Here is a 22,197-nt window from a genome sequence, read left to right as displayed (position 1 = left end):
TGGAGAAGATGCTACAGCTTTTAAAGATGTGAGTTGTCACCTGCTACACAAAATGCTCCAGTATATGGGTATCAAGCTGCATATGAGAACTAAGCCTTGGGATGAATATCTTGAATGTGATGTCCTCTGGTTCACATCATCATCATCATAGGAAAGAAGAGGTACATACCTAGTTTTTAATTTTATCTTATTATGGCTAATGATTTTTAAATAATTTCTTACCATGCATGGTTCTGATGCACTCAAAGCCTTGGAAATCCCATAACTTAATGGTCATATCTGCAGAACAAGAGGCCAATAGCTTGCCACTATGGTCGAAGGAAATATCCTGCACAGAATCTGTGTGGCCTTTCAGGGTGCGTTCAAAATCACCTGTCTCATAATCCCATACCTAGGAATTAAGAGAAACAAATTGGTAAATATATATTTGCACAAACTATTTTTATTTTATTTTTTTTGCGCATTTCTTTCAAAAGTACAGGTAGTCCTCCTGGTAACACGATCAAAATTCAGATGCTTTGCAACTGGTTCATATTCTGGGGTCATGTGACAGGGAAGCCAAATTCACGTAACAACTGTCTTACTAACTTAATACCTGCAGTGATTCATTTAACAACTATGGCCACGAAGGTTGTAAAATGGGGCAAAACAACTGTCTCGCTTAACAACAGAAATTTTGGACTCAACTTCATCATAAGTCGAGGACTACCTGTAACTATTTGAAACATTATTTTAATACCCATTTGTTTGTAAACCAATGTGTATGCCATCTCAATCATAAAAGGATTCTAAATACAGATTTATTGAGTAAATAAGTAAAAGAAACAAAAGGACAAAATTAACATTAAAATACATGGCGCACATCAAGGAAGGCAACCAAACAAACGTACTGGCAACTAACCAGCATCAGACAACCAACTGCTATACTGTATACCAAACCTGTCAGAAAAGCCATTATTTGTGGCTTTATAACCCAACAGGGTTATAGCTATTTGGACAATTGCATTTTGGCCCACTTTTAGCTTCATCTAGGGTAGCCCCTAGTACAGTGTTTCTCAACTTTGACCATTTTAAGGCATGTGGACTTCAACTCCCAGAATTCCACAGCCAGCATTGCTGGCTGTGGAATTCTGGAAGTTGAAGTCCACATGCCTTAAAATGGTCAAGGTTGAGAAACACTGCCCTAGTACAACATGTTGCAACAGTTCATATAAGTACTACGGCATAAGTAAGAGGGCTTCCTAGTTCAAACAGGCAGTAATATAAATGTGAGAAATACATAAAAGAAAAGAAAAGGGACGTGATTGGTACAGAAGATGAATTTGTACAAAGGTTCTCTTCTGGTCATGGCTGCCCTCTTCTCACAGAGCTGGAAACAAAAGTCCAGGAGAACCACCAAAACTGCATATCGGTTCTTTCCAGACAATGCAATCTCTTCAAGAACTGAAGATGGCAGAATCACTGTGACTAGCAGGTCCCTGGAACCCAGGCTATTCAGTCTTGCTAGAGTTGAGCTTAAGCTTCTTTCTTCTCATCCACAGCCATACCCAGACACTAAGGCTGGGGTTCCTACAGCATTGCTTATTTGGCTAAAGATCAAGATATAGAACTGGGCATGATCAGCATACTAACGAAACCAAACCCCATGCCAGCAGATAACTTCGCCCAGTGGTTTCATGCAGGTGCTGAATAAAATTGAAGAGAGTGTCAAATTCTGTGGGATTTCACAAAACAAATGCCTTGGGTCTTTTCCAAGGAGCAAAGGAGGGATTTTTTTTTCTCTCCTAACAATACCAATTAGAAACTGTCCCAAAGGAAGAAGAAACACAACAAAATAGAGCCATTCCCCCAAATAGCCAGAGATGATCCAGAAGGATACCATAATCAATGATATCAAATGCTACTGAGAGATCAAGCAGGATCACATCACTCTTGGACCACCTCCCCCCCCCATTACCACCACCAAAGTTCATCCACAAGCACAGTCAGTACTATATGCAAATCTTAGATAATTCACTTTTTCCAGAGTCCTTTGAAGTTATTGCATACCGCATTCTCCATAATCTTCCTCCAAAAGGATAGAAACGGGTAAAAATTATACCAATGCTGGGTCTAATGATGGTTTTCTCTGCCTAATACATCAACCTGTCAATTCAAGGATGAATTAACCACCACCTGAAGCCAATAGTTGATCACTTCTCACAAGGTCTTAAATTTATCAGGAGGGATAAGGATCCATTTACACCAGGGGTCTTCAAACTTGGCCCTTTTATGACTTGTGGACTTCAACTCCCAGAATTCCTCAGCCAGCACGCCTGGCTGAGGAATTCTGGGAGTTGAAGTCCACAAGTCATAAAAGGGCCAAGTTTGAAGACCCCTGTATTACACAGTTGGCAATGCTGACATTCCCCCAAGCCCCAACCGATTCCTCAAAACCTAATAGATTTTAGAGAGAAGATCCTTTCTGATCAAAAAAAGAAAGATGCTAACATATGCTTAAAAAGGTTAACAACTTCTCAAATTAAGATTTAAGTATATTCCTCATGAATTAAAACAACTTGTTTGCAAACTATGCATGAGAGAATTCACACATGTGCATTTTGTAGGCACATATGAGATTTCTGTTGCCTCCAAAAGCAGAGAGCACTGTCAGCTAAAAATATAAATGGTTGAACCATATAGTGCATATAAGAATTGTAACTAGCAAAAAAAAAAAAAAAAGAGGCAGTTTCCTCTCAAGATGTTTTTACCCAGAGTTTCTCTTGTACTTTTATGTTCTAGTCTCAGGAGCTATACTATTAAGAACTCTTGAAACCACAAAGACATAACAAAAGCTGTTTTTTAAAGCACACTTAACAATTCAATGGTTCGGAGGGATGTATTATGTAATTTCTTACAAAAAATAATAAAGCTTTACTCTAACAGCACACAAAGCAGCTCAGCCTTTTATTTATTTGTATGCCATTCGTTCCGGAAGACTCTAAGCAACTAACAATCAGAAACATCTCACCCCTTGGAAAAAAAAAATCCACCCATAAAATAAACAAGCCCAATATCCTAATTATACAAACAAGAAAAATGTACAAAATATACATCTGCTAGATTCAAATATTCCTTTTTCGTGAGCCTGATGGGGGAAAAAAACAACAACCAGGTCTTAAATCTTTTCCAGAAACCCAGAAGAGAAGCAGCAGGCTGGAGTTCAATGGGGAAGGAATTCCAGAGTATTCCTCCACTTAACAACAGTTCATTTAGTGACCATTTGAAGTTACAACGGCACTGAAAAAAGTGACTTATGAGTTTTTCACACAACTGTTGCAGCATCCCCGTGGTCATGTGATCAAAATTCGGATGCTTGGCACTAGTTCATATTTATGACGGCTGCATTGTCCCTGCGACCTTCTGACAAGCAAACTCAACGGAGAAGTCAGATTCACTTTACAATTGTGTTACTAACTTAACACCTGCAATGATTCACTTAACAAGAAAGGCAAGAAAGGACATAAAATGGGGCAAAATTCACTTAATTGTCTTGCTTAGCAACAGAGGTTTTGGGCTCAATTGTGGTCATAAGTCGAGGATTACGTGTATTGGGCCCGATCACTTCCTTGACAAGAGAAAAAAAATTAAGCAGATCTGTTCTAAAAATAAAAATAAACAGCCCCAATTCTCATCAAGATGGCCAGGCTGCATCTTGGCTTCCTCACTCAAGACTACAACAGAGACATATAGGATAAGGGGGGTTTTAGTCCAATAATCTTCATTATTTTTACCTAATTAAAATTAGCATAATAAGATAGGGGTAAAGTTAGTCTTCTCCATGGCCTTCTTCTATTCTAGAAAGAAGAAATAATAAATAGTAGTAGAAATGTAAACAGTGGCAGAGGTAATACATTTTTTTAAATCCTCCCTTTTCTTATTGCTTTTCTCCCATCATTTTTAAAATTCTTTACAATTCTAGATTGAGAATCAGGCATAATAAATTCACGATTAGATACAGTGGGGCAAGAAAGTATTTAGTCAGCCACCAATTGTCCAAGTTCTCCCACTTAAAAAGATGAGAGAGGCCTGTAATTGTCATCATAGGTAGACCTCAACTATGAGAGACAAAATGAGAAAACAAATCCAGACAATCACATTGTCTGATGTGGAAAGAATTTATTTGCAAATTATGGTGGAAAATAAGTATTTGGTCAATATTAAAAGTTCATCTCAATACTTTGTTGTATATCCTTTGTTGGCAATGACAGAGGTCAAACGTTTTCTGTAAGTCTTCACAAGGTTGGCACACACTGTTGCTGGTATGTTGGCCCATTCCTCCATGCAGATCTCCTCTAGAGCAGTGATGTTTTGGGGCTGTCGCTGGGCAACACGGACTTTCAACTCCCTCCAAAGGTTTTCTATTGGGTTGAGATCTGGAGACTGGCTAGGCCACTCCAGGACCTTGAAATGCTTCTTACGAAGCCACTCCTTCGTTGCCCGGGCAGTGTGTTTGGGATCATTGTCATGCTGAAAGACCCAGCCACATTTCATCTTCAATGAAATTTTTTGTACTCAAAATCTCATGATACATGGCCCCATTCCTTCTTTCCTGTACACAGATCAGTCGTCCTGGTCCCTTTGCAGAGAAACAGCCCCAAAGCATGAGGTTGCCACCTCCATGCTTCACAGTAGGTATGGTGTTCTTTGGATGCAACTCAGCATTCTCTCTCCTCCAAACACGACGAGTTGTGTTTCTAAAACAGTTCTACTTTGGTTTCATCTGACCATAGGACATTCTCCCAATCCTCTTCTGGATCATCCAAATGCTCTCTAGCAAACTTCAGACAGGCCCGGATATGTACTGGCTTAAGCAGGGGGACACGTCTGGCACTGCAGGATCTGAGTCCCTGGCGGCTTAGTGTGTTACTGATGGTTGCCTTCATTATGTTGATCCCAGCTCTCTGCAGGTCATTCACTAGGTCCCCCCATGTGGTTCTGGGATTTTTGCTCACCGTTCTTGTGATCATGTTGACCCCACGGGGTGAGATCTTGCGTGGAGCCCCAGATCGAGGGAGATTATCAGTGGTCTGTATGTCTTCCATTTTCTAATTATTGCTCCCACAGTTGATTTCTTCACACCAAGCTGCTTGCCTATTGCAAATTCAGTCTTCCCAGCCTGGTGCAGGTCTACAATTTTGTTTCTGGTGTCCTTCGACAGCTCTTTGGTCTTCACCATAGTGGAGCTTGGAGTGTGACTGTTTGAGGTTGTGGACAGGTGTCTCTTATACTGATAACAAGTTCAAACAGGTGCCATTAATACAGGTAATGAGTGGAGTACAGAGGAGCCTCTTAAAGAAGAAGTTACAGGTCTGTGAGAGCCAGAAATCTTCCTTGTTTATAGGTAACCAAATACTTATTTTCCACCATAATTTGCAAATAAATTCTTTCCAAATCAGACAATGTGATTGTCTGGATTTGCTTTCTCATTTTGTCTCTCATAGTTGAGATCTACCTATGATGACAATTACAGGCCTCTCTCATCTTTTTAAGTGGGAGAACTTGCACAATTGGTGGCTGACTAAATACTTTTTTGCCCCACTGTAAGTGTTCATATAAACTAGTTCCCATCCCCTGCCTGTTATAACCAAACTTGATGTGTTCTTATCATTTTAGTCAGATGCTAAAATCCCTTGGAACAATAAAAAAGGCCCATCTTTTGATGACTTGCATTTTTTCCAGAGGAGAAAAAAAAACCTGGAGAAAGTCACAAAATACAAACACCTGCAAATAGAAATAGAATTACTTTGGGAAAAGATAAAAAAACAAATATAGTATCAATAGTAACAGGGCCTTGGGTGCAACCATCAGGAGCACCACCTGAACACCATCAGCATTGACAAAATCACCCTCAGTCAATTGCAAAAGGCAGCTTTACAGGTAACAGCTTACATCCTGCAACACCACCTTTGGAACCATCAAACAATATCCATATCCTATGTCTTTGGAAAGGACTCAAACGGTGGATAAAAATGCTAGATCAAGGCTAAACAGCTGGCAATGTGACCAACAATAAGTAAGGTATCAAAGGACCTTTAGTCATTGTTCAGCCATTTGCACCAGACATTTAGACCCAAAGTAACAGTAGAGTGCACAGGTTGTGAAGGTCCTACCTTTATTGTAGCATCCTCTGAAGCAGAGACCATAACACTGAAAACTGGATGGAAAATTACTCTTGTGACTGGACTTCTGTGCCCACTTAATGCGTACTTTTCTGGAGGACGGGGAATCCATTCTTTAGGATCTCGCTTCTGACCAAGAGGCCCACCTGATGTAAATTCTTCTTTAGCTTCATTTAATTTGGATTCTAATTCCATAACCTACATTTCGAATCAAAAGAAAAAGATCTAACAAAGGACACACTGTTTTTGTTTTTTCTTAAAAAAACCCTATCCTTTTTCAACAGGTTTAGGAATGAGAATATTGTGTGGAAATTAACAAATGCCAGACTTTATTTATTTTTTCTGATATTTTTTTTATTTCATTTTTATTCTATTTACACATCGTACTTCTTAATTTTTTTATTTATGTAAACAGGGCACATAAGCCAGCCAGAGCTAGTTTTGATCAGAGAGGTAGAGAGGCCAGGTAAGTACAAATGTACAAGTATACTAAAAGCTCTCAGAGAATAATTATAGAACAGTGATCTCCAAATATATATTGAATACCAAAGTTCCTCAACTTGAAATATAGTGGATAACAAACCACATATTTTGCCAACATCACAAAAGGGATTAGAGGATTAATAGTACAACCTGTCTAGAAGGTATTGGTTGGGGAAAGTCTGTTATATGCAATCATGAAGTTATATATTATAGCTTTCTAAAAGAAACTCAACAAAATTCGACATCTGCCTGGTTACTTTGAATCAATTCAGTCTTCTTTTTTTAATTAATACTAAGGCAAAATAAATCCAGCTTTAGCTGAGTAATAAAAATTTACCATTTTCTCTTAAATATTACTGGATAATTCCATTTGTTATGCCATCTTTAATTGCGAGGTTTTTTTTCCTTCAAATTCTTCAGGTTAGTTTGTTTAAATTTTGGAACATCAATACATTTGAAAGCTTGGCAAATCCAGAGAAATTCATTTTTTTCTGTAAATTCCTGTTATCACTTTCAATTTGTTCAACAAATATGTGTGAGGGGGTTGTACAGATGCATGTACAAACAAATACACACAAACACATGAACACTTACATTTTATAAAAAGAAAAAATCATATCCTTCATGTATCCCCTTGGTTGCACTTAATCCTAGAATCATTGCATATTATTCAGAAGAAAGTATTTTCACAGTGCTTTTAAATTAAAAGCCATGGAAAAGATATTTAGTATCACTGTATTAGACCAAAAAAAAAAAACAAAAACAAAAAAAACACTAAATGTCTTCTTTCAAAATATGCATCCATTTAAATTTATAAGACATTCAGTACCCAAGGATTTAAAAAATCTTGTTTTGTTTACTGCAGTCCAAAGATGGTCTTATCCATCATATAATTACAAAATACTGGAATAATGAAGTATTTGGCTAGTGCAGGGGTAGGCAACCTTGGCTCTTTTATGACTCGTGGACTCAGGAATTCTGGGAGTTGACGTCCATAAGTCATAAAAGAGCCAAGGTTGCTTACCTCTGGGCTAGTGCATCAGAACTAATTTTTAGCATAATTATTGAATGCCTGAATTACTTCAATATTGAAACAATGAATTAATATATGTTTTATACGAAGTTTTGTTTGGGAGGGGGAAAGGAAACTATGTCAATATTACTTTTTGAACAGCTCTCCTCAACAAATGTCAAAGTACCGTAAATGCCGGCGTACAAGGCGACCCGGCGTATAAGACGACCCCCGTCTTTATAGCCGGGCCGCATTCCTAGAACGTCGTCTTATACGCCGGAAACTACCAGTATTTCCGGCGTATAAGACGACTCGGCGTATAAGACGACCCCCGTCTTTGGCGCCGATTTCAGCGCTCGCGGAAGTCGTCTTATACGCCGGCATTTACGGTATCTCGTTCTACACAATTTATACATTCATAAAAACAAGTAAATGCTCTCTTTGTTGTTTTTAAAATAAAACGCTAAGAGGAAAGTACTGCATGTTGAACTTGGATGTGGGAGATTCAGTTATTAAGAGCCTACTAGGCAGAGAGCTCACTGAGTAATTTTGAGCCAGTTAGTAACTTTCAGTTAGTAATCCTACATGGAGGATCATATACATTCTGCTTTGAGCTCTTTATCAGAAAGACGGAATATTTATTTTTATCCTACCTTTATTGTTTTCGTAAATATTCCAAACATACTTCATACACCTTCTTTCTCTTCTTTTCCCCACCAACAACCCTCCAAGATGGGTTGGGTTGAAAAGAGGGGAGCTGGCCCAAACTCACCCAGCTGGTTTTCATGGCTAAGGCAAGACTAGAATTCACAGTCTCCTGCTTTCTAGCCTGATATCTTAACCACCAGACCAAACTAAATATTAAGATGAAGAAACCAGTAATTAAAAAGTATATACAGTTCTTCAAAAAAAATTATTTTTCAGAGGCTGCTTAAAAATCTCAGCACAGCATTTTTTTGCCAGTAACATACCAATGTAAATTTCTACTTACTTTCTTTTGTAATCTTATAACTGATGTCCATTTTTTTTCCAAGAGCCCAGCATATTTCTTATCTAATTCTTCATTCTGAAAAAAAAGAAAAAAAAGATCGAGGTCATTAAACAAATCAAACCTTTTTAAGAGCATTCCCCCACCCACCCCAAAGGCTTGATTTTTCTTTTTCAAGAAGAGGAAGAACTTCTGGTTTCATAAAAATGTGGAACTTAATGAAGAATCACTACAAACCTATTATAGCAGGTTGGAAATTCTGCATAAAAGTGGTACAACTTGAGTTATTATGCTTATAACAAAGTTAAATGTCAGTCGATGCCAGGTTTGCTGGTTTATTGTGAATGATTCACTATTACCCACCAGGACTTATGGGGATTCAGATGTATATAACTTGAAAAATCATTGTTATAGTTATCACTGTCATCATATGAACCTATATTGTGCTGATTTGTCATACAAACATAAGATCTACCCAACTCAGTCATTTTTTTCCTGCAGCATGCAATCAGAAGCCTCTCTGAAAAACTCTAAATAGTTCTCCAGATTTTTTCCCAGATACTAATTCTCAGTGGCAGACTGCCTGGAACATTATCTAGATGAAAATCAACACATTTTATGGCAGCAAGTCTTATTCTGATACACACTGAAGAAAAATAAAATGGTCGCCAGTGTGCCTTAAGACTGTAGCTAAGAAGCTTCAGTAGATAAACCTGATGAATAACAGGTTAGTTAAGACTCTAGGCAGATTATATAAAATATGCCTAATCCATAGATATGAATGCAAGTGGGGGTAAACAAACAGGAGCTGTTCTGGTATCTTAAAAACACTAACAAATTATCTATTAGCAATAAACTTCCTTAAATCTCAATCCATATTATCAGATGCATGGAGTATTTTCCTGGGAATTAGATGTGTAAGAGCATTAGGGAGGGAGAGAAGAAAGAAAGCAATAAAAGGCAAGGTCAAATGAAACGTAGAAAGTACAGTCAGCAAAAATTATCTAACCAATAATGGTCATTAACAGTCACTGGGTGTGAAGCAGACATTCTTGAATCAATGAGCTGGCTAAAATATGCACTGCAGTAAGAAAATCTGGTCTCTGTTTAATACTGAGGAACAATATTGAAATCTCTCGATGTTTCTAGCACAGCTGTTTTGAGATAGAAATGCTTATTTTATTTTCCTTTAAGGATAGTAGCCATTGCTTGATTTTTAAAAAATATTTTAAATTCACTCATTCTTTCTTTACCAAATTCACACTCCTCTAGTTTCTCTTTTATTTTCTCATAAGGAAAGAATGCCTCCCTCCTGGCTGAATAACATAAATATTTAGTACCGTATATTCCTGCGTATAAGACGACCCCCGACTTCGGCGCCGAGTTGCATGCCTAGAAAGTGATCTTATATGCCGGAAACTTATTTCCAGCATATAAGACGACTCGGCGTATAAGACGACCCCCGACTTTGGCGCCGTTTTTAACGCTTGCGAAAGTCATCTTATACACCGGAAAGTACGGTATATTCAGATTCTCCTTTTTACCTCCTGGGGAAAAATATTTAATGAGATTGATGGATAAGACGGCACTCCTCTCATCAAGGACTGTTTTCAATTACATGAACGAGATTACAGTAGGACTATATCTGGATGAGATTTAGGGAAATGAAATTGGAGCCTCAAGTGGGTCTTTTGCTAAGGAAGATGAAATTGGATGTTTTCACAGTCTGAGATTAACGTGTATTTAAATTGCGTGTAGTCTGGAGTTGTCTAAAGATCTGGGATATTTCTAGAGCATACTGGAAAGTGAATGGAATGAATGTCTTAATATCAAGAAAGGTTAATTTATAAGGGCTGCATTCTACACTGCTCAGGCTTTTTTAAAACCTATAGTATTTTATTACAGAAACTCAATCAATGAGGTACATTTATAGAAAAACGGGTACCTTCTAAAAAGTATATTAGTATACAATATTAAACACAAAACATTAAGATAAACTTGCATTAGAAAAGAAAACAACATATTTCACAGAATGTGAAAACATATAGGATGAAGTTTAAAAGAATAAAAAAGATTAGGGTTAGGGTTAAAAAGAAAAGCTGAAGTTGTTTATCATTTGTTTATATAGCTACCTTTTCTGCTATGATTAATGTAATACTGCAACCTCTTCAGTTAATAATCTTCCAAAAAGGCCAAGAGGAACAGATGAAATGGGAAGCAGACAACTGACTATAAGATCTTCACATTCCACAGGTAAAAGTAATATTAATTTAAAGATGCCCCAGTTCTACTGACTGAAATTGCTCAAAGAAGAGCCTGAAATTGTTTATCATTATTGACAAGAGTCAGAAAACAGAAATTATAAATAATTAGGAAATGTATATCCCATCTTTACAAATTGTTTTGAAAAAAGCAAAAACAGGTGATGCTCCAACAAATCTAACAATTGTGTACAAAAATATTCTCTATCAGAATGTTATATTTGTCAGTCTAAAATTAATGAGTAGTCAATGCTATAAGCTACTAATACGCTATAATTAAACTAATCCAACTGTCATTTGAGGAATGAATCAAATCATTGAGGAAACCATTTTATACTCAAATCTTTAAACAAAAAAAAAAACCCAAAAATTGTCTTTTAACTTTCATTGTTAAGGATAAAACATTTTATTTATTACATTTACATGCTGCTCATTTAATTGATCAGGGCAACTTTGATTTCCAAACATGTTAATATGGACAGAACTATCCATATTGAATGAAGTCCTGTGAAGATGTGGGCTGGATTATAAATTTCTTTCTAATGTAAAGTAGTGGAAAGCAGAAAAAAGATTTTTTAAATGATCACCCATATTGAATGAAGTCCTGTGAAGATGTGGGCTGGATTATAAATTTCTTTCTAATGTAAAGTAGTGGAAAGCAGAAAAAAGATTTTTTAAATGATCACCCATTAAGTACAAAAATTAATGGACAGCTTAGTCGGTATTGTTTTGCATTTTAAACAAAAACTTTGAAGGACAACTGAATGGACAACGTTCATTAACTACTTATAATCTTTTCATTAAAAAGAAAAAAGCAAATGAAGATATAGAGAGCTGACAAATGAGATTTGCTGTTTTCTCCTGAAAACAGCAATAAAATAAAATTTTAAAGAATACTGGGAATTGTATTGACATGTCCCAGATAAATCTATATCAGTGTTTCTCAACCTTGACAATTTTAAGGCATGTGGACTTCAACTCCCAGAATTCCACAACCAGCATTATAATAGTTTTCACTTATTTAAATAATAAACGAATTGGAAGAATAATGTGAAAACTGTACTACAGGATAAAAAATAAACCATTAAACCAACTAGGCAGTTATAGAACGGGAAGGATTAACATGACCAAATAAGTGTTTTTAGACATTGCTGGCTGTGGAATTCTGGGAGTTGAAGTCCACATGCCTTAAAATTGTCAAGGTTGAGAAACACTGATCTATATCTTATCCTCTGTAATGATACAGCTCCAATATTATGAGATTTTGCAGTAAAGTTGATTGGGGAAAAAAGTGTTGAACTAGACTAAAACCAAAGGTAGCCAATTATATTACACTGGAAGTAGCTAAACATTTTTCCTTGCTTTTTTGTCTAGTATCTGAAACAAAGGAATACAAGAACGTTTCAATATGGAAGTTCCATTTTACAATAATACAGACATCTTTGATCACTTCTGCTTTAGACACTGTCTAAAAACACTTATTTGGTCATGTTAATCTTTCCCATTCTATAACTGTCTAGTTGGTTTAATGGTTTATTTTTTATCCTATAGTACAGTTTTCACATTATTCTTCCAATTCGTTTGATTATTTAAATAAGTGAAAACTGTTATAATATGTATTTTAAATGCCCCTATCTATCATTATACACAGATTTTAAATGCCCTGATCTATTCTGCCTCAAGATGAGGAATATTATTTCAACAAAGCCTGCCCAGAATCTACCAACATCAGCTATAACTTTCAAAATCTAGTTAAATTCATCATTAATGCTAAGAATTATACTAATAGTATAGGACAGGGTGTCAAACTCAATTTCACTGAGGGCCGCATCAGCATTGTGGTTGCCCTGGGGGGCCAGGTGGTTGTGGCCAGAGTGAGTGCAGCCTACTGGGTGGGCGTGGATGAAGTGGATGTGGCCTACTGGGTGGGCATGGCCAGTTCTACATCATTCACATTAAGGGTGTCTGTGGGGGCCTGGGCAGGAGTGGGACAGATCTGAGGGTCTCTAGCAGAAGGGGCTGGGACCGGGACAAACGACAAGGCATGGTCCACCGGGGCAAGTGCCAAGATGGCCATCACAAAATTCTACATTGGCTCCCAGCTGGCCTGGGCCAGGGCCAAGGCAGAGGGGGCCGTTACGGGGCGTTGGTCTTACCTGAACGCCTTTTCTCAGTACGGAGATGGATAATCCACTGATGGGTTTTCTCTGTCTGTCTGCTCTTGAGACCAAGTAGCCAAAGCTTGACACGCTCCCACTTCCTGTGGAGTCCATTCTTAACGAGGGCGAATTGGCTGATGATTGACGAGGTATTGGCTCTCAGCTCCCTACTAGCGGCCTGCTGGCCTTGGGGTGGGTGTGGATTATCCATCTCCGTACTGAGAAAAGGCGTTCAGGTAAGACCAACGCCCCTTCTCCAGTACAGGAGATGGATAATCCACGGATGGGACGTACCAAAGCCTCACTGTCCCAAGGGGTGGGAAACAGATAAGGCCGGTAGATTGATCTCTGAGACAACTTGCTGGAGGACCCTCCTACCAAAGGAGGCGTCCGCCGATGCAAAGCGGTCTATCTTGTAGTGTCGTATAAACGGGGAAGGCGAGGACCATGTCGCGGCCCTGCAAACTTCCTCGATTGACGCCTGGGTAGCCCATGCCGCCGAAGTTGCAGCGCTTCGGGTGGAATGGGCTGTGAGATGACTTGGGGGCGGCAGGGATGATACATTGTAAGCTTCTGCGATACAGCTTCGGATCCACCTTCCAATGGTGCCCGCGGAAACTTTCCGCCCCAAGGTGCCCGCTTGGAAGGACACAAATAGGGCCTCCGATTTGCGGAAGGGTTCTGTACGCTTTATATAACGCCGCAAGGCTCTGCGGACGTCCAATGTATGCCACTGCCGCTCCCGGTCATGTGTTGGATTTGGACAGAAGTTTGGGAGAATTACTTCCTGTGTCCTGTGAAAGAGTGAATTCACCTTCGGTATGAAGGCAGGATCTAACCTAAGGACCACCCTGTCCTTGTGGAAAATGCATAGGTCGTTTCTGACTGACAGTGCGGCCAGTTCCGAAATTCGTCTGGCCGATGTGATGGCAATCAGGAACGCCACCTTTAGCGACAGGTGTCGCAAGGAAACGGTCGCCAATGGTTCAAATGGTGACCGAGTGAGTGCGTGAAGGACTCGCGGTAGTTCCCAGGACGGGTACCTGTGAATTACTGGAGGTCTGGTGTTATAGGCGCCCTTGATAAAGGCGCGGATCCTGGGGTGGTGAGCTAAGGGAACCGAATCCGTGCAGGTGAGGAGGGTGGACAAGGCCGCCACTTGCCTGCGGATGGTCGCGGGGGCGAGGCCTCTGTCTAGTCCCTCCAAGAGGTAATCTACTATCTGAGGGATGTAGAGTTTGTGTAAGTCAAACTGCCGTTCCCTGCACCAAAGGCAAAAATTTTTCCAAGTGGAGTCATAAATGCGGTTTGTTGCCGGACGGCGTGAAGCTTGAATTATGGTAATGGCCCCGGGAGAGAATAGTTCCTGTGCCATTATCTGGTGCTCAAGTGCCAGGCGGTCAGTTGTAACCATTGGGGTTCCGGGTGACTGATGGTTCCCTGGTGTAGGGACACTTGATGAGGGGGAATGTTCCATGGGGGCGACTGAGACAGGTTCATCAGGTCGGCGAACCACGGTCTCTGTGGCCAATATGGTGCTACTAGGATCACTTCTGCCCGCTCCTGAATCAGCTTTCGGATGACCGCCGGTATGAGTGGTAGTGGGGGAAAGGCATAAAGCAGACCCTGAGGCCACTGAGTTCTCAGAGCGTCCGTCCCCTCTGCTCGCGGGTTGAAGTAACGAGAGTAAAATCTGGGGAGCTGGGCATTGTCTGATGATGCGAACAGATCGAGGATCGGGTACCCGAACTTGCGGGAGATGTCTAGGAACAAGTTCGGGTGTAGCCCCCACTCCGAAGGGTCCACTGTGGTGCGGCTTAGGAAGTCCGCTTGCTGGTTGTTGACCCCCGATATGTGTTCCGCTTTTAGTGACTTCAGATTGGGCTCTACCCAGCTGAATAGGAGTCGTGACTCTGTCATCAGGGTTTTTGATCTGGTCCCCCCCTGCCGATTGATGTGCGCCTTGGCTGCTACGTTGTCTGTTAGGACTAGAACGTGGTGGCCTCTGATTCTGTCTTTGAATTGTTGCAAGGCTAGGTGGATAGCCCTGAGTTCTAGCCAGTTGATGTTGTTTCTCAGATCCGTGGCGGACCAACGTCCCTGTACAAACTGGGAGTCCAGATGGGCTCCCCAACCATACAGACTGGCGTCTGTAGTGATGGTAACTCTGACTGGTTCCTTGAAGGGTGACCCCTTGGTCACGGCCCGAGAGCACCACCAGCGTAGCGCCCTGCGGATTTGTGCCGTGACCCTGACTAGGTGGTTGGATGCGCTGGTGTTCTGCCGTTGGTACGGGAGCAGAAACCACTGTAGTTCCCGTAGGTGGAGCCTGGCCCAGGGTACAATGGCTATGGCCGATACCATCTTGCCCAATAATTGGGAAAGTGTTAGTATCGGAACTGAACGTTGCCTGTGAACCCAGCGAGCCAGTTCCCTGATGCCGGCCACCCGGTCTTGGGAGAGATAGACCATACAGTTGGTTGTGTCTATCATGGCCCCCAGATGCAGCAGCCTGGACGAGGGAACTGTCTGGCTCTTCTGAAAGTTTACTGAGAATCCGTGTAATTGGAGGACGCGAATGACGGTCCTTACGTCCGCCTGAGCTGTCTGTAGGGATGTTGCTTGGATTAGTATGTCGTCTAGGTAACATTGGACGCGTATTGGGATTTTTCTCAGTTTGGCGGCTACCGCTGCTAGTATCTTGGTAAATACCCTGGGTGCCGAAGATAGACCGAAGGGGAGAGCTCTGTATTGGAAGTGTTTTCCCCCGTAACAGAAACGTAGGAACCGGCGGTGGTTTGGGTGGATGGGGATGTGAAGGTAGGCTTCCGTGAGGTCTATCGATGCCAGGAAGTCTCCTTCTCTGATGCTTCCCAGGATGGACTGAAGGGATTGCATCTTGAATTTTTTGTATGTGATGTAGCGGTTGAGGTTTTTTAGGTCCAGGATTGCCCTCCATCCTCCTGAAGTCTTTGGAACCACAAAGAGGATGGAGTAAAATCCTCTGCCTCTGTATTCCGCTGGGACCGGTTCTATTGCTTGAATGTCCAACAGGTGTTGGATGGCCTCCTGCATGAGTTTGCGTTTGGTGGGGTTCCTGGAGACCGAGCAGTTGATGAGTCGGTCTGGGGGTGTGACCAGGAACTCCAGGGACAGCCCGGACTGGATGGTTTGTAGTACCCAGTTGTCCGTGGAGGTCTGCTCCCACTGGTGGAAGAAGTGAGCTAGTCTTCCTCCAATGGGTAGGTCTATGTAGGAGTCATTTTGTCTTCCGGTACGGACGACCCGTTCCACGAAAGGGTCGTCTCGACTGGTTTTGTTGTCTGGGCTGGAACCCCGGTCTGTCGTAGGGGCGGCCGTACGGTTTGTTCTGCCTGGGAGTGAATGGCTTGGGTGCCTGACTGATAGGCGTGGTTGTCGGTTGGCGAAAGGACTGCCTACGAAAGTAAGGTGTGGTACGTTTGTCTGACCTTTTGTTCAAGTGTGCCATGACCTTCCGCTTGTCTTTGTTCTCTACAAGATAGGGGTCCAAGGCCTCCCCAAACAGACCGTTGCTTGAGTAAGGGGCGGTCGCTAGCCGCCACTTAGCCTTGGTGTCAGCTTGCCAGTGTTTTAGCCATAGCATTCTCCTGGCAATTATGTTGGATGCTATGGATCTGGATGAAAAAATGGCCGATTGGAACGTTGCGTCTGCAGCGTATTCCGTGGCTGCTACCATCTTAGCCAGGTCCTGGTGTGTTCGTATGTCCTCCATAGGAACTATGGTTTGTAGTTGTTGCAACCAGATGAGGGTGGCCCGGACAAAAAAGGAGGCCGAGGTGGCTGCTTTGATGGCCCATGCCGCTGTCTGGTGGGTTTTGCGAAAGGCTTGTTCCCACTTTTTGTCATCTGCCTTAAGGGCCTCCACTAGGTCCCCAGCCATGGCTGTCTGGGAGACCAAGGGGGTCCAGGCTTCATCTACTTTAGGAATTTCTAAGGCCTCATTGAGGTCTGTGGCAGTGCTGTATAATTTTTTGTCCGTACCACTCACTGATGGGAAGGAAGCGGGAGAGTCCCATGGCTTCTTGATCCCTTTCAGGAAAATGGCGGGGCAAGGTATATGGTGTTGCGTTGTCACCTTTTCTACGAATACGGGTCTGGATGTGGTGGCCGGTGTCGCTTGCGGCTGAGAAAACTGATCCGTCCCCATGTCCGCAATGGCTGTGGCCTTGCGTAGTATCGTGAGGAAGCGGTTGGGATTAAATAATCCCCCTGAGGGGGGCTCAGGGGGAAGTTCCTCATCCTCTGACATAGAGATCCCAGGTTGATCCTCCTCTTGTGGTGAAGAATAACCACTCATGGAGGACTGGGCCGGGGAGACGGGTTCCTGAATGCCTGAGGACTCTGAGGGGAGTTCCGAGTGTGGCATGGCTGAGATGGAGGGCCCCTGGTCGTGGTGGGCGGAGCGCTGTGCTAGGGCTCGGTCCACCACTTTGGTTAATAGGGCCTCTAGCCGTCCATCTGCCCAGATGTCCCCTATGTCATTACCTTTGGGTGTGGTGACCGCAGGTGGAGAGTTGGACTCAGTGGTTGTGCCTGCCGCCGTGGTTGTTTGTTGGGCTGATGTAGATGGCGGATCCAGTGGTTGCGGTGTTCCTGGAATGGACCACGCGCTCTGGGTTGATGTGGATGGACCCAATGGTAATTCCATCTCGGTGGCCGCTATTTGAACCAATTCCAATTGGGCCTGCCTCTGCGCTCTGGAGAACTCCTTCTCCAGGGCCTGGTGCCTACGGCTGGCTTGCTTTTCCGCCAACTTGGAGGGCCTCTTGAGCGAGTGTTTTGTCTTCGCTTTGCACTTGCCTGCCGCCTTCTGGTCAGAAGGTGTGTTGCAGCCGTAATTGGGAGGTGGAGGGGTCGTGCTCATGGATTGAGGCAACGAGGGTCCCTCCATTCCGCTTGAGCAGTCCCAGAAAAACTGAGAAGACGCTCAGGCAGGCAAGTATTGGCAGGAGCGAAATTGGAACAAGTACCAGGACTGTTCCCCTGATCACCCGACCACAACAAAAATATTCTCTCTGGGCTAAGGTCACGGTAGCTGAGGGAGGTACCGAAGGCACGTTTGGAACCACTCTTTGGGTTCCGCCCGGAGGCCTTAGGTGACCAGGCAACGTGCACCAGTAGAAAAAGGAAAAGGGAGGCAAAAAATATCAGTGGCGACCTCAAAAGGGTCTGTAGGCCTGACTTAATACACAGCAGGTATCAAATGGCGGTCACCTAGAGTGGAATTTATTCTTATTAATACTATTACTATTATACTAATAATAGGAACAACAATAATAAAATAATAATAATAACAACAACAACAATAATGGTGATGATGATAATATTGTGTGTTCTGTCTTTAGGCCTGTTGGCCCTGCAGTCGCTTAATTTTTAGCTTTTAAAAAAAATTTTTTTTTAATTATTATTATTATTATTATTATTTTTAAAATTTATGTATCTATTTTTATTATTATTATATTTTGTCCTATTATTATATGTGTGTATCGGGGGTGGAGCGCTGGTTGTGTGCTCCTATTCCGCCTCTATCAGTGATTCCAGATATGATGTAGAGCTTCCTTAAGCTCGGTTTGCCTTTCTCTGGCAAGAGATGGCAGCCACAGCTCGTTTCTCCCTGAAAAAGGGCTTTGCAGATCCCAGGAGGGTTCTCTAGCCTCCGTTTCTTGGTTGGCTTACTCCCTTCCTGTGCTTCGTTTCCCTCTGAAGATAAGCTCCGCAGCCTCCCAGAAGCTGCTTGTGCCCGGGGATTTAAATTTGGCGCGCTGTGACGTTTTAAGGGAATCCCAGCCAGGGATTGCCTTTGTTGTCTGAAAACGGCAACTAAAATGGCGCCCGCGGTTGCCCTGGGCTGCTAGGGAATCTCCAATGATCCGAATTCAAGTTTGAATCCGGACCTGGAGATTGTTATTTTTTCCCCCAATTTGAGGAAAAAAATCCCTTGGAAGGTTGGGGAGAAAGGCTCAGCAAGTGGTCTCTGCTGATGCCTTTGTTCCCCCCCCCCTTTTCACCTCCAGAGCCCTAGGGCTGACTGGGATCCGTGGGGAGTTTTCCCCCCCCCCACACCCCCTTTTTCAATTTTAATATAGGATCAGGGATGATCCCAAGGAAAACTTAGTGGTTGGGGGAAAAGGTTCAGCAAGTAGTCTCTGCTGATGCCTTCTTCCCCCCCTTTTCACCCCCCAGAGCCCTGGGGCTGGCTGATATCTGTGGGGAAATTTCCCTCCCCACCAATCCCCTTTTTAATTTTAGGTTTGAGATCAGGACTGATCCCCAGAAAATTTTGTGGTTAAATTCCTATAGGTGGAAATTTTTTGGGAAGGGGAAGCCAATTATCAAGGGATAATCAATCAATGGATTTCTTGTCTAACCTGATAAGCTGAGAGCCACGCCAAAACGAGTCTTCTCCGAGCAGAGACCAAGTTAAGAATGGACTCCACAGGAAGTGGGGGCGTGTCAAGCTTTGGCTACTTGGTCTCAAGAGCAGGCAGACAGAGAAAACCCATCCGTGGATTATCCATCTCCTGTACTGGAGAACTCACTGTTTCCAGGATGGCTTCGCGGGCCACATGAAACCACTTCATGGGCCGCATCCGGCCCCCAGGCCTTGTGTTTGACATGTCTGGTATAGGACATTATACTGTACTAAGGGGACTGCTGACACTATGGGATCACTGGAAAGGGACTGTGGGAAGAATTATCCCCTAACTGGAATATGTGAAATATACTCACCACATCAAGCTCTGCCTCCTTTTTAAAAACAGAGTATGCCTCTTCATAGCCGTTAGAACGAAGATAATCTGCTATCGCTCGATTTCTAAACAAAGAGAGTTGGTTCAGAGATTAACATCACAGGAATTTTGAATACTCCCCAACCTATGTTACCTCCTATACTGGTTCTGCCAGAAACATCATGGAGACAAAACTGTCTCCTTTTGTTTTCAAATGGAAATCACGACTCATTACAATCTGTGTGTACATACATCTGCCATACTCTGTACAACATAAAACGTATTTTACAGTATATTTATTAGTAGTAACAGCAGTTATTTTGCCAGAGAACTGAGGAAATCAAGTCTTTGCCTGGACTTGTCAGAGGTTTCTGACATAACTGTTTCTTCTGTCATCCTAGACTGCTTTACAGTGTTAGGAGTGTTAGATACATGCCTAATTTCTATTCTGCAGAAGGAGGAATTGTGGACTTCCTAGTCATTTTAACCTTTTAGGGGAGATGGTGGCATAAAAAATTTAATAAATTAAAAAAAATCTACACGTCAGTAATTATAAGGGGGTGGCAGAGCACCAGGAGTTAAGATTGCATACATCCAGAACATTCAGCCACACATCTTTCTTTAAAAAAAATCCCACAGGGGCAAATGGAAATCCTGAATTAATTCTGCAATTAAATATGGACTGGGTGAAAATCACTCATCAAAACTTAAATCAGGTTTTAAAAGAATGATGGTACAGGTAACCCTCGACTTACGATGATAATGGACCCCAAATATCTGCTGCTAAGCAAATTTTGCCTCATTTTATGACCTTGACACAGTTGTTAAGTGAATCATTGTAGTTGTTAAGTTAGTAATGCAGTTGTTCCCCACTGACTTTGCTTGTCAGAAGATTGTAAAAGGTGATCACATGACTCCAGGACACTGTGACTGTCATATATGGGAGTCAGTTGATAAAGTGTCTGAATTTTGATCATGTGATTATGGGGATGCTGCAATGGCTGTCAGTGTGAAAACCAGCCATAAGTCATTCTATTCAGTGCTGTTGTAACTTTGAATGGTCACTAAACGAACTTTTGTTAAGTTGAGGACTATTTGTAGAGGGCGTGGCTTCCAATTCAAGTAGCTCATTATTGAGACACAGAGGCCAGGATCTTTCTTGAACCAGCAGATGCAGATCCAAGAATCTCTCCTGTATTCCCAAACAGCAGCTCTGGCACTGTACTCTTTCTTGATAACTGAGTTTAGTCTTAAGGACCTCCCCATCTAAGTAATCTCTTACATCATTTTCTTGCAGTACAACTAACTGATTTAAAGCCTGAACTGATCCAACATATCAATTTTGCAATTTTGTCTTATTCCAGCTGCAAATATCATGCTGTCAAGGTTCCGATAAACAGGACCAAACAAATCAGAACTCCAAGGCTTGAAAATTCCTCAAAGAACATGTTTATTGGTTACATAGTATCAGCATGGTCAAAAGTGAAACCAAGTCTGAAGATCCCTTCAGAGAGAAACAATATTAGGAAGGTGAACTTCCTTCCCCACTACTATGTAATCAGCTCCATTCCCCAATAGAATAGTTTGGTGGGCTTTCTAACTAAATGCCCACGACCCCCACTAACTGGCAGAAATGACCTTGGTTCCCACGGGACAGTAAATTGTTTAGACCCCGCACCCCCTCCCATTCTTGTGGCAACCTAGAACAAGCAAAATGGCTGTGGCCAGGATTGTTGCAGAGTTGACACATGTAACATCAGACCTAAGACAGAGGTCCCCAACCTTTTGGGCACCAGGGACTGGTTCCGCGGAGAGAGGTTTTTCCACGGACCAGAGGGTGTGTGGTTTTGTGTGCTGCCTGCATTCCACGGATGGGGCTTTGCTTATTTGTACGGACCAGTTGCTGGCATGCCACGGAGCGAGGGTTGGGGACCCCTGACCTAAGAGATCTGTTTATATCCAGGATCAATGTAGTGCTGGTCCTGATCCTGAAGCCCTAGCTAAGCTGTTTGCAAAGATAATTTTTTCCATCCATATGCACTAGGACACAGGTCGGCAACCTGCGGCTCCGGAGCCGCATGCGGCTCTTTGAGCCTTCCCCTGTGGCTCCCAGCCTCCTCTGCCTTTGCAGAGAGAGACAGAGACAGAGAGAGGCAATTGCACTTCCCTGCTTCTCTCTCTCTCTCTCTCTCTCTCTCTCTCTCTCTCTCTCTGTGTGTGTGTGTGTGTGTCTGGGTGTGTGTGTGTGTTTTTTTTTTTGTGTGTGTGTGTGTGTGTGTGTAAAAGAGAGTGCACTCACAGTGTTCTCCGAGGAGCTGAAAAGCTTTCTGGACGGAGCTCCTTCCTTTGCTGCATCTCTGAAG

General features: G+C 42.3%; 1 protein-coding gene across 2 annotated transcripts in view; it reads right to left on the bottom strand.

The window, feature by feature from the left end:
- PAFAH1B1 (platelet activating factor acetylhydrolase 1b regulatory subunit 1) overlaps window positions 1–22,197 on the bottom strand; it is a 75,154-nt gene that overhangs the window by 18,696 nt on the left and 34,261 nt on the right. For both annotated transcript variants that reach the window (XM_039341764.1, XM_039341771.1), the window contains exons 3-6: window positions 19,836–19,920; window positions 8,648–8,722; window positions 6,153–6,359; window positions 223–391 (exon numbers count right to left, since the gene is read on the bottom strand). In XM_039341764.1, coding sequence (XP_039197698.1) covers window positions 223–391; window positions 6,153–6,359; window positions 8,648–8,722; window positions 19,836–19,920 — 536 coding nt within the window. The remainder of the gene's footprint in view (window positions 1–222; window positions 392–6,152; window positions 6,360–8,647; window positions 8,723–19,835; window positions 19,921–22,197) is intronic.

Source organism: Crotalus tigris, unplaced genomic scaffold, assembly GCF_016545835.1.
Source record: "Crotalus tigris isolate CLP2741 ecotype Arizona unplaced genomic scaffold, ASM1654583v1 scf7180000017550.10884619, whole genome shotgun sequence".
NCBI classification, from domain to species: Eukaryota; Metazoa; Chordata; class Lepidosauria; order Squamata; family Viperidae; genus Crotalus; species Crotalus tigris.
This window is presented reverse-complemented; position numbering and strand designations above follow the sequence as displayed.